This window comes from Chelonia mydas, chromosome 17, assembly GCF_015237465.2.
Source record: "Chelonia mydas isolate rCheMyd1 chromosome 17, rCheMyd1.pri.v2, whole genome shotgun sequence".
NCBI classification, from domain to species: Eukaryota; Metazoa; Chordata; order Testudines; family Cheloniidae; genus Chelonia; species Chelonia mydas.
The window spans coordinates 22,311,202-22,323,877 of NC_051257.2; the positions used below are offsets into that span (position 1 = coordinate 22,311,202).

At 43.1% G+C, this 12,676-nt stretch overlaps 1 protein-coding gene across 2 annotated transcripts in view; it reads right to left on the reverse strand.

Moving 5' to 3' along the window:
- The window catches only part of BAZ1B (bromodomain adjacent to zinc finger domain 1B), an 83,848-nt gene extending 74,981 nt beyond the window's left edge, over nt 1-8,867 (reverse strand). The window contains exon 1 of one of the 2 annotated variants that reach the window (XM_037880885.2): nt 8,391-8,867. In XM_037880885.2, the coding sequence (XP_037736813.1) occupies nt 8,391-8,503 (113 nt within the window). In that variant the 5' untranslated portion in view covers nt 8,504-8,867. The remainder of the gene's footprint in view (nt 1-8,390) is intronic. The other variant, XM_037880886.2, reaches the window with a different exon arrangement.
- Between the last annotated feature and the right edge of the window lie 3,809 nt (nt 8,868-12,676).

The following is a 12,676-nucleotide window of genomic DNA, read 5'->3' on the forward strand; positions in this document are numbered from 1 at the left end:
AAAATTACTGCATGGCAAGTCTCCTTGAATTCCCAAAACAAGCACCTTGTTAAGTTAGTAGAATTGGTTCCTTTCCATTCAGCTGAACTTTAATATTAGCTTTTTCATATATCAACACCAGCCTCAAGCTGCCGTTTTTTTGGTCATTAAACACTGGGAATTAAGGGGGCAAAAAGTAGAGGAGAGGCAAGGAAAAGTGTCTTTACCTTGGAAACAGAGTTGCAATAGAACACCAAGCATGGAAGGTACAGCACACTTACAATAACTATGTATCACTGCAGTAACAGAGGAATAAATCCAGTTTGGCTAACTGAGTAGTTTACAACCCTTCCTGTGAAGGATGTCTCACTCTTATGCTCCTATGGAAGGCAGTGCTATTTAGTTTTGGAAATTACTTCTAGGATATTATGGTGCCTACAGTTAGTGTCTCCCCGTTAAACTAAGCTTTGGGCTACTGATACTAGCATTACACTTTTCCACAGAGTCTGGTTAAGAAGGAAAGACATACAACTATTAATCCCAGTGTTTGGGGGTCCCCCTTCACTACTCCAGATGGAGAAAACTGAGCCACAAATGATATGATGCATGTGGCAAGTAGCTATTGTATTTGTATCCACAGCAACCGATGTCATGCAAGAGACTAAACTGGGAATAGCTCATCTTTAGAGAAGGTTGCCACTAGCGAAAGCGTTAGAAATCCCCCTCCCCCAAAAGTGTGCTTTGATGATAAAATGGTGTTTAAAAAAAAAAAGCTTCTGGAATTCCCAATCTTTGCACCAATATTAAGCGTACAGAAGCATTCACTGTGCCCTGTTTCCATTTTAAATACCTGTTTAGTATGCTAGATGGAATCACTAACTTTCAGATCCGATGAAGTGAGCTGTAGCTCACGAAAGCTTATGCTCAAATAAATTGGTTAGTCTCTAAGGTGCCACAAGTACTCCTTTTCTTTTTTCAAATTCCAGAAATTGATCTTTGCCTTCACCTATAGGAAATATCCTTTATAAATTATTTTTTGCAGTGAATCCTGATAGAAGTCTTTTCTTGATACTGCATCAAGTACACAGGTTGGCTAAGATGTTATTTTAACCAGCTCTCTAGAGATGCTAGGCAGAGAGAGCTAATTGTGAAACTAAGATTGCTACTTGTATATACAGCCACTACCAACAATTTCAGCAATAAACTGAGAAACTGCAGCCACTGAACTAAATCCTTACCTACAACTTTCTAGCAAGAACGAAAAGTGCCTAAATCCATTTCTCTTGAGAAGCAAGGACAATCTCAGCTCTCTGTGTAGACAGAATCCCAAACATGCAAGCAGCAGTTGTCCCAACCGTCTTTTGGGAATCATCCCCCACACCACCCACACACCCACCAAATACAGACAATATTTGAACACCGAGTGTTCAGTTACACTAGCACACATAATTGCCAGAGGAAAGAGTGGGAGAGTGTGCCCTTATTTGTTAAATATTTAACATAATGTTAAACAAATGGTAACAGAACATACATCTTTGATGTCTAAAAGTGATTAAATGTTTGCAAAATTGGTAGACTGTGTGCTGCATCTGTGGCTGGAGAAGATAGTTAAGGGTCTGCTTTGCTGCCACACAACATGCTGGGCCTTTGTTCTCTCTGTCCCTGAAGACAGACTCAGCTCTTTCTGTGGGCAGTCTGAAAGAGAGCAAGTAAATGCCTTGTCTTAGCTGGGACTAACAAATTTCTAACACTATTTCCCACACCTCCAGGTTTTCTGTACACATTTTGTCCTTGTGTTCATGGACAAAGCAGCATAATCCCAGTGTATAAAAATTCTATGCTTTTAGAGTATAATTTTAAAGCCAGCAGGTATAAAAACTCACCAGTCTACAATCCAGAGGGTGTCTCCCCATTCCAGTCCAGCTCTGTTGCCCAAATGCAACTCAACTCCAACTACAGCTGGTTAGCGCCCATCAACACTGACCTCTGGCCACATTCTTTAACTAGTATTCCAGCTTCATGTTCACAAAGGCTACCCTGCTTTTTGTGTCTCCCAGTTCTTACAAAACAGTGCCAGGAAGCATACAGTCTAGATAGCATTTTGTGATTCAGGGGCTGAACCCAGAAAAACAGGATGATGCTAGTACAGAGATTACTATACGTTAAACCATTCAGGTGTGCAATTTCTATTTAGTTCTTTCCATTTAAATTGGAAAGAGATCCAATCTCTCTAATTCCAAACCACCTGACAGGTCAGATTCAGGATTGTGTCACTGTGTTATAACCAAATAGTTTCTCCACCAACAGCACTGAGTTGGTGGTTGCAGTTTCCATGGGCCTTGAGGATGTATTAATAAAAAAAATTCCAGAACATCAGCTACTGATCGACTTGCAAAAATAGCTATGGATAACATGCAAGTTCAATTTAACAGATGAGTAGCACTTTGGCAATAGACAATACCTCACATTTAGGTAAAACACTAAAGAGCATTCAGGTGTTAAAAAGTGGAAGTTTTTAGTTGTGCTAAAACAAAGAAACTTTTTAAAGAATGCTTAATCTAAAAAAAAAAAAAAAACACCAAAACCCAATTTAACGCATACAAGACTGATTAAAGCAACTACGCAGTTTATTCATTGTTGGGAAGCCATTAATATCCCTACAAGTAGTATCAACCAGGCAACAGTTTGAGAATTCATCTATGAATTACTGCCATTTGCATTAACCACCGAGAAAACAATCACTTACCATAAACATGGTTAATGTACTTACAACAAACTGATTCTTAGTCTGATGATGACACGGTCACATTTGTAGTAACTACAGTGTTTAATATCAAACATGCTTTTACTTTATGTCTTGGCTTTAAAAATAATTTGCCACAAGGGTAACAAAGTTCCTATGACTAAGAGTCACTTCAGTATGATGCGATACTGTTTTGGTGCTGCCAATAATACTATTTTCCAACCATATTTTAACTTTCTGGACACCCACATGCAAAGATCTGAAAGTTTGTGCTTTCCCCATCTGCAAAGCATTTCCCTTTTGTGAAACCTCTCCCTCTACCATTTTCTGTGCTACTCCAAAGTAGGAGATCTTGAACTCTTTCAGACCCAGCGCATTGCCTTAGAACACTTACTAAACAAAAGGAGACAAATAAGTGAGAGCAGCAAGCTTTATTTTTGGGAAAAGCAACACTGATTTCAAACAAATTATACTGCTTATGGGCAGGCCACTTTTGATTTCAGCATTCCCTCCCTCACTCTCAGCTCAATTAAGTGGAGTCTCAAACTGTGCATTTTGCACAGTGCATACCAGTTGCAGTTTTCCAAACCACAATCAGTGTAAATGAAATACATCTCTAAAGAAGTCACAAGCTAGCAGCACTACACACTGGAAAAGAGACACTTGGGCCACACAGAAGGCAAAGTTTGTCTTTTTGACAGGATATCAGATTCCTGAATTAGGAAAACATATCGCAGACTGCTCCCATTCCCATGTGTATCCTGCATAAAGCCAAGTCAGATGTCAAGTAAATGTTACCTGATTCTGGGTAGACTCATTAGCCAACCTGTGCAGAAGAGTATTTCTGGCTTTGCCAAGTGATTCATCCCACCTCTCTCTCCAGAACCACACAATTAACAAGGCTCATTCCAGGTCACAGACCAGAAGCTTAAGGTTTCATCTAGCATGCAGTAGACTCTGCAGGGTGTTTTTCCTTTAAAAAGGCTTTAAGGGGATTTGGTGGTGGAGGGCTTATTTGCAGCTGTGCATGGCTGCACTAAGCCCAAATAAGTATTCAAGCTCCACTGACCAAGCCATCCCTCCACCCACTCTGCTCTCTAGACACTTCCTGTGTCCCTGCCCAGATGGAAGTTGAGCTCACCACTGTCTGCCACCCTTCATACTTTCCCGCAGAGAGCTTTAATTTCCGTATTTTAGTAAGTATGACCTACAGTTAACCCGTAGACAAAATCCAAAGAATTTCACTTTCCATCATCAGAGGGGTAGCAGTGTTAGTCTGTATCCACAAAAACAACAAGGAGTCCGGCGGCACCTTAAAGACTAACAGATTTATTTGAGCCTAAGCTTTTGTGGGTAAAAAAAACCAACACTTCTTACACGAAGAAGTGGGTTTTTACCCACAAAAGCTTATCCCCAAATAAATCTGTTAGTCTTTAAGGTGCCACCAGATTCCACTTTCCATCATGTTGATGGATTCAGTATAAGAACCTACACAACACAGAGGAAAGTGTTGAAGGTTGTCTTAGCTAGGGAAAACAGTGTGTTCTTAACTGACACCTTTGTTCTTAACTAAGGCCTTGTCTACACTGCCACTTTACAGGGCTGCAACTCTCTCGCTCAGGGGTGTGAAAAAACACCCCCCCGAGCACTGCAAGTGTCAGCGCTGTAAAGCGGCAGTATAGACTGTGCTTCCAGACCTGGAAGCTACTTCCCCTCATGGAGGTGCCGCAACTACACAGCCACATTAAAGTGCTGCCATGGCAACGCTTTAAGGTTGCTAGTGAAGACATGCCCTTTCGCACCTTTTTTCCTAGGGAAGATAAGGCCTAAATGTCTTAGAGTCCGATTGCCTTGAAAGCAGCTTTAGTAGACTCTTCACCCTGCCACTCCCCTCACCTCTCTTGACACTAACCAATTCCTCTTTTTCCTTGGCAATTACACCCTTCAACCATTTGCAGACATATACCTCACACCCCCTTACTAGTTAACCAACACATACATATCAAGGTGGATAAATATATGATTTAAAATGATTTTATTTAAATCAGATTTTTTAATTTAAATTTAATACAGGTTTATTTTTAAAATTTAACCTATTTAAAATTATATTTGAAATTATGACAACTAGTGTTGGGGTGTAAATATATTCTAATCTATTAAAATAATTTAAATTAAACAAACAATAAGAAGTGTACGTTTGACTTTCATTAAGTTGTTGGAAGCAAATCACTGAACTGGTGAAGGCCACTGGCTAAGCACTGTAACCAAAGTTTGTTGAAGTGCTAAACCAGCTTTTGACAGCAGTAGCTGGTTCTGCAGGAATAGAGAATATATTTGTCACTGCTAGTTCAATTAAATGATTAGTTTTTAAAAACCAATAGTAAACTGAAAATACACACTTCCAAACCATGAATGAAAACTAGGCGTAAGAGTGAGATCTACTAGTTCTAAAATCTGAAGGGCATGCTGACAAAAAACAGTAAGTTTAATTCATTAACTGCAGATAATACTTTCTTCGCTTAATAAATCAGTTAGTTTCAAATGCAAAACATGTTTTCAGAAATTTTTTTCTTATATATTCCAGCACATTTAAGGTAGTTTTATTTAAAAAATGTAAAAAGGCTTTTAAATGTTGGGGGTGTTTTTTTTGTTTTTCAGCATTTTTAATTGCTTTGGAATTCCCAACCAAATAAGAATTTGATATAAACCACAAGTAAAAAATTAATCTAGTAAAATACATAATTTTTACTTTTTTTAGAAAATGGTGAATAAAGAATCTGAATAAACGTACCTTATGTTATAGAACTGCTTAAATAAATGTATATCAATTTAGTATATCCTCCTTGCAAAAAGGAAGGACCAAATTTAGTGTAAATGCTATATTTAGTTGCAAATTAACATGTTTTAATAGTTACCAACTAATAAAAAGCAACTTTTCTTTAGGAAAATAAATAAGTACAAATGTATAACAATTAAAATCAAATGGTTTAACTCAAGGTTTACTGCTTACTGATTTAAAACATTATTAAAACCAATGATTAAAGTCAATCCACCCTGCTATATATTGAAACTAATCTTCATTGAAGCCTCCAAGCCCCATTCTTGTTGCTCTTCTAAGCTCCTTTCAATGTCATATCCCACCACACCTAAGATGTCAGTCACATGAACTGTAGGTTTATTCAGACTTAAATGATTTAAAATGAACATTCACATTGAGTTAAGGCACCCCAACACCATTTCATTGTATTGAATGCATTAGTAATACCTGTCTGAATCTCAGACGTACACTTCCTTCTCAAAGGCTACATAATCCTTCCTATGGGCATTACCTGGCTACACTTCATAGTGAAATAACAGAACATTTTCTAATGTAAGAGCTTTTACAAGTTGTGGAGACCCTTTGTCTCACACGCTGCCAAGATCTCTCACACATTATAGACATTTATACATTTCCTCCACAATCTAAGTTCTCCTTGTCGTTTCCATCCCACTTGTTGTACAGAGGCGAGATCAGTCTCCAGGGGCAGTAGTCTGCAGAGTTACAGCCCATTTAAAAAAAAAAAACACCCCACCACACACACACCTATCTATGTAGACACTAAGTCCTCTGCACAGAATTACTGGTGCATCTCCTATGATTGTTGTTTGATTTGCCTAACACCCACTTCTCCCTCTTCATCCCTCCAAGAAGTGATGAACACTGATTATTATGCTATAATACCATGAATTTATAGCCTACCTTTCATACGGAGAATCCCAGACGGCTTTCAAACTGTATATATAGAGAAAAGAATCCACTGCAGGCAAGCAACTTCTGTTGTCTATTTCTTAATTTTTCCCATAAGACTTATGTTTTCCACACCACCACTTATGCAAGAAATACACTTGCTAAATAAATCAATCCTTTAAATCCCTTCCCAATTCTGCTCCAATGACTACAGTAAACTGAGGCCTATTGACAACTACTACATAGATGGCCAGTTGGGCCTTCTGATATTTATCTCATTAATATTTATACTAAGACATTCAAACATTTATGCCTGCATATAGTCCCAGCTTATGTGTTCTTGTTGTCCGCCTCATTCTCTTGTTACGCAAACTATTTTGCCACATTTTAAGTTGGAGTATAAATTTGTCAAGCAGGAACCACTAACTTTCTACTCTGGCTCTGATCCTACAAACACTTAGGCCAGGTCTACATCACGCAGGGCTGTGAAAATCTACACCCCTGAGCAAAGTAGTTATATCAATCTGACTCTCGGTGTAGACAATGCTAGGTCAGCGGGAGATCATCTTCCATTGACATAACTACTGCTTCTCACAGACATGGATTAACTACGCTGATGGGAGTTCTCCCCTCAGTGTAGGTGTATCTTCACTTAAGTGCTGCTGCAGTGTTTAAAATGTAGACCTGCACTTATATGCCAAGGAGGGCCAATAATAATCAAGAAGAATTAAAATGGGTTAAATCTAATAGTTATCTGTCCTCAAAAAGAGTTATAGTCGCAAGCTCCTACAATGCAGGCTACAAAAACAAACAAAATATGCAATGTTCTAGGGCCTAAGCTTCAGCAAGACTAGTTTTCTTAACATATTTACCATTTCAAGTGTTTAAGCAGCAAGCATGTATGTCAGAAATTCTTAAAATATTATGCTTTGTCAAAAGAACCCAACTGTAAGGGTTAATTCTCCCCTCCCCCCATTCCCTTTATTTTATAAAATTAAAAATCATAACACGCACACTGAATTTTACAAGAATATCCTGAGATGCAAGCAACTTTTCCTCAAACCATCTGCATTTACTAGCAGGCTAACGATATAAACTTAAGAATTCAGTTACTTGATCAGTTTTTTGAGCTTGAAGCCCTATTTCTTGCCCGGGAGGACAAACCATTCAATAATCTAGTAAACAGGGAGTTATAAAGCAGCTTTGGTGGAACTCTGAAGACGTGACAAACTAACAGAAACGTTTGGGATTTCTCAACAGAAGTGTAAGCTAGGAGTTAAACCCTCCTGCAAAGCATCTGCCACACGCATCACACAGCATCGGGTAACAGAAACGGACTATAAACAAAACGGAAACTGACTAGTTGACTTTCGGTGCGAGGCTGGACAGGCGGGCGAAGCACCGCCCAGGGCAGAAGCTGGACAGCAATCACCGGAGATGCAGCCAATTCCGGCCGGCAGGTCCCCACCTCCCGAGCCCCCGGCCACCTGCTGATGTTTCGCGACCAGCCGCTGGGCGAGACGCCGGGGCTCCGCGGGGACTGACAGCGCCGGGGCTCGGAGCGCTGTCAACAGCACGGCGGGCCCAGGGGGTTCTGACACTCCCCCATCGGGAACTCCCGCGGGCAGCGGGCAGCAGGAGCGGGCGCCGCCCCCCTGCCCCCGGACGGGCGCCGAGCCACGAGGGGCAGCGGCCGGCGCTCGGGGCACTTTCGACCCGCCTGCGCCGCTTTAGCGCCCGCCCCAGCCAGCCGGGAGCTCCTCGCAGCCGCGGGGCAGCGCCAGCAGCCCTACGCTAGCCCGGGCAGCGGCCACTCAGCCACCCCCCTCCCGGCACGGGGTCAGCAGCCGTACGGAGCCGGCACGGCCCCTGCCCACTCGGAACCGCCTCTCCCGTCCCGCACCGGCCCCCTCCCTCAGGCCCCACAGGCTGGGCGGATACTCGCGGGTGCGGAAGGCCTCCTGCGTGTGAGGGACGATGAACCTCTCGCCTGCCTCCCCTGGCGGCAGCGGCTTGGCCAGCGGGAAGGGCTTGCGGCCCAGCAGTGGCGCCATGATGGGGAGGGGAGTTGCCCCGGCGGCTCCCCGCAGCGACCCCGGCAGCGGTGCGACCCGGGCGGAAGGATTGAAAAATGGCGGGAGATTCCCCTCCCCCCTCCCGAGCGAGAGGCCGGCAGAAGTGCTGCGCGCGCACCCTAACCTGCTATTACCGCCAGGCCAGCCCTTCCCGCGTACGGCACAGCCCGATTGGTCGCAGTCTGGCCCATGCACATTCTAGTGGCCATGTAGCGCGCCTGTCTACTAGGCTAGCCCCGCCCACTTAGTGGACAATTTAGGCTGCAGAGCGCGTAGGGTGAAAGGTCACGTTATGTAAACGGAGGGAAGCAAGGCTCCATTTTGTGGCCCCGTTACTAGCCCCGCCTCCTTCCCTCGCCGGCCAATGGGAGCGCATCCCCCCTCATATCCATCCGGGTACCACGCAGAGGCCGCGCGCCCGGCTTTGTCTCCACAATTGGAGCCCGCCCCTTCCCCCCCTTAAAGGGGCAGCGCCTGGCCCGGAGGTCTGAGATGCGCAGGGGCTGTAGAGGGCCCCGCCCCCGGGCCTGGGACAGCCTCTCCTCCGCCCGCGCAGCCGGCTTCCCCCGCCCCTCCCTGGCACCAGGCCCTGCCCCCAGCGGTGCTGGTCCCGGCCAACCCGGCGGCTCATTGGAGCTTGGCCCTGGGGGGCTGAGCCAGGCTGGCCCCTCCCTGAGGGGGTACCCACTGCCCTGCCTCCCTGGGGCCCCCCACCCAGCCATAGTGCCCCCGCAGCACGCCTTCCCACCCCAGGCACTGGAGTGATACTGCCAGGCTCCTGGTGCTTTTCTCCAAGCCCCAGCGCCTGGAGTCAGGTGGTTCCATGAGACTCTCCTCTCACCTAAAAAAGAGGAAGTTTCTAACCCTTGTGCTTGCAGCGCGAAGCCTGAGAACGTGACCCCGCACTGTACAGAAGCCAAAGACAAATAAAAAAAAGACACAAAACAAAAAAGCAACTTGTGTTTATCTATCTTTAAAGTCATGATTTTTAAACCAATCTCTTGGTGCCGGACTCATGACTATAGCACTCTCTGGTGTACCAACGTTATATTAAAAAAATCTTTCCAATGTAGGAAAAACTGAGCCAAACAATAGGCAGATCTCTTCGCCCTGGACAAACTGCATGCCCCACGAGCAGCAGGTGCTTCATCTGGGCTTCTTCCCCCCCATCCACCTCTCTTCCATGATCTTGTCATTTTTGCTGTGCCCTTTGTTGTGATCCTAGGCTCCTTTTGTTTGGAAATCTGATTTGGCTTGAAAATTGCCACATTTAGGCTATGTCTACACTACAGATCTTACAGGAGCGCCGCTGTAACCATCTCCCACGTAGCCACTCTATGCCATGGTAGCTGTGTCGGCGGGAAAGCGTCTCCCACCAACATACCACTGTCCACACCGGTGCATTTGTCACTGAAACCTACGTCACTCTAGGGGGCGCTTTTTTCACATTCCTGATGGACAAAAGTGCTCGTGTAAACATAGCCTTACTCTGAAGGCAAAGGAAAATGTTTCTGCACGTTTTGAAAACAATTAGTCACATAAACCATTCCATTGTTTTAAATATCACTGAATTAATGCTCGTCTCCTTCTAGCTCAGAAATGGGTTGTTTTTTGGCCCTTTAAATTGTATGTATTGTTAAATCACCTTTTGAACTTGTTCAGCCGCTAAATTTGATTAAAATAGGTTGTAATTAACCAAAGTTATTAATGATTTTTGTTGTGGATAATTTTCAGCTCAATCTTGCTTTTGCTGGTATCAGCTGAGGCTTTTTTTGCCATTGGTTTATGTGATTGCAAGATTGGGCACTGTATATTTGTTGCCCTTTATTGGCTGGTTTCAGATTAGATTGAACGTAAGGATATTTCTACAGGCGACAGCTAAAGAGATCTTCCTTTAGCTCGGTTGGAATTTGAAAAGATTAAGAAAAGGGCAACAAAAATTATTAGAGGTACAAAACAGCTTCCGTATGAGGAGAGATTAATAAAACTGGGACTTTTTAGTTTGGAAAAGAGACATCTAAGGGGGGATATGATAGAGGTCTATAAAATCATGACTCGTGTGGAGAAAGTAAACAAGGAAGTGTTATTTACTCCTTCTCATAACACTAGAACTAGGGGGTCACTAAATGAAATTAATAGGCAACAGATTTAAAACAAACATAAAGAAGTATTTCTTCACACACAGCACAGTTAACCTGTGGAACTCTTTGACAGAAGATGTTGTGAAGGTCAAGACTATAACAGGGTTCAAAAAAGAACTAGATAAATTCATGGAGGATAGGTCCATCAATGGCTATTAGCCAGGATTGGCAGGGATGGTGTCCCTAGGCCTAGCCTCTGCCAGAAGCTGGGAATGGGCAAAGGGGATGGATCATTCCCTCTGGGGCACCTGGCATTGGCCACGGTCAGAAGACAGGATACTGGGTTAGATGGACCTTTGGTCTGACTCAGTATGGCCGTTCTTATGTTCTTAAGTGGTGGATGCCTGGGTGTTTTGGAGGTAGAACAGGGTTCTGATTCTGCAGTTGTGTGTTATTATTTACATTGCAACCCCCATCCCTTTATCAGACCAATTTTGACCTACCCTGGCAATCCTAAAAAGAAAACCCTCACCATGTGGAAGCAGGAGGAGTTAAGTCTCTGACACTCAAAAAATTTCTGAAAAATTCTGATAAAAGTGTTATTAATTAGTGGTTACAGTAAAGTCTAAAGGCCCCATGACATTGGGGCCCCACTGTGCTGTGCATTATACAGACCCACAGTCTGAAAGTCCCTGCCCTGAAGAGTTTACAACTAAAATGTGCAACAGTATTTTTGGATTAAATTTTCAATAGTGCCCAAGTGACTTAGGAGCACAAATCCTAAACAAAGTCAATGAGACATGCTCCTAAATCATGTAGTATCAAAGTATCAAATATTTCTGTCTCCCTCACTCTGCCCAATAAAATCATAGTGTGCCATTACATCTAAAACACAGGCAGATTCTGAATATGGTTCAAGACAAAGGCAATTTTTAAAGGCAAGAAGAATAAACATGTTTAAGAAATTGCTATTATTTGAATACTAAATATGAGTCTCTGTCAATGGAACTGATGTGCAGGGGACACAAGTGGTGAGAGAATATTTTTTGTTAACCTGCAAAAATCAGCCAGGGTTACTTCTCAAAAGTGAAATTAAATGCTAAAATGTGGCAAAATGACTCTTCTTCCTCCATGCCCTGCCAGCACAGCCCTAGTCTCAAAGGAATGGGCATTTATCCGTTGGGAAATAAGAAAACCAACATTTTAATGACTTGCTGAAAGCCACATAGGAGATTTGAGGTACAGCTTGTGACAGCCCTGACCTTTAAGGTGGTCGACCCCCATCTTATCCACTAGCCCACAGAATTTGAGGCATGCCATTTCAAATCTCTGTAGTCAGGCCAGCAGGAAAACATGAACAACAACCTTGAGCTCTACCACTTAAGAAAACCACTCTGGGGTAGACTCTGAAGCCCTACCTGCTCTGAGTAGCACCTCACTCCAGAGGAGACTCATTCACACCAAAAGGATTTCATATAGTGTAAGACACAAGGCTGAGAAAGGGATCAAATTCTGGCCCAATGTAATTGCAAAGTCTTCTTATCGATCATACTTTTTAAGTCTGGGTAACAAATCCTACACTGCCTATGTAAGCACACACAATTTTCTTATATTTTGTAAAGTAAATGAAGAAAGCTTTTAAAGGGTTAAATTAATGGGTTGTGTCACCAAATTATTGAATTAAAGAGGTGGGTGGTTTTCCGCTAAACTAATTTTGGTTCCTGCAGAGCCCTGCCACATTCAAAACACAGCTGACAAGCTACACAAACGTAGCTAAGTGAGCCCTGCACACACCATACAGCCAGCCTTCACCACTCCAAACACAAATCATTAGTTTTAGCAGATTAAGCATCAGACCAAGACTACAACTTGGCTCTCCTGGTTCCACAGCTAGTGTCTAACTCCCTAGGCCACATTACTGTTAGGCTACTGAACCTGTGTTTTAATGTTTTGCATTTATATTGCTTGTAGCCATTTATATTACATGTAGTTCCCAAATCATCTTAAAAGGGTGGAGAGGATGTATTAGCTGAAACTGACCGTTGACCTAAGTGCACAGATTTGAAACAAT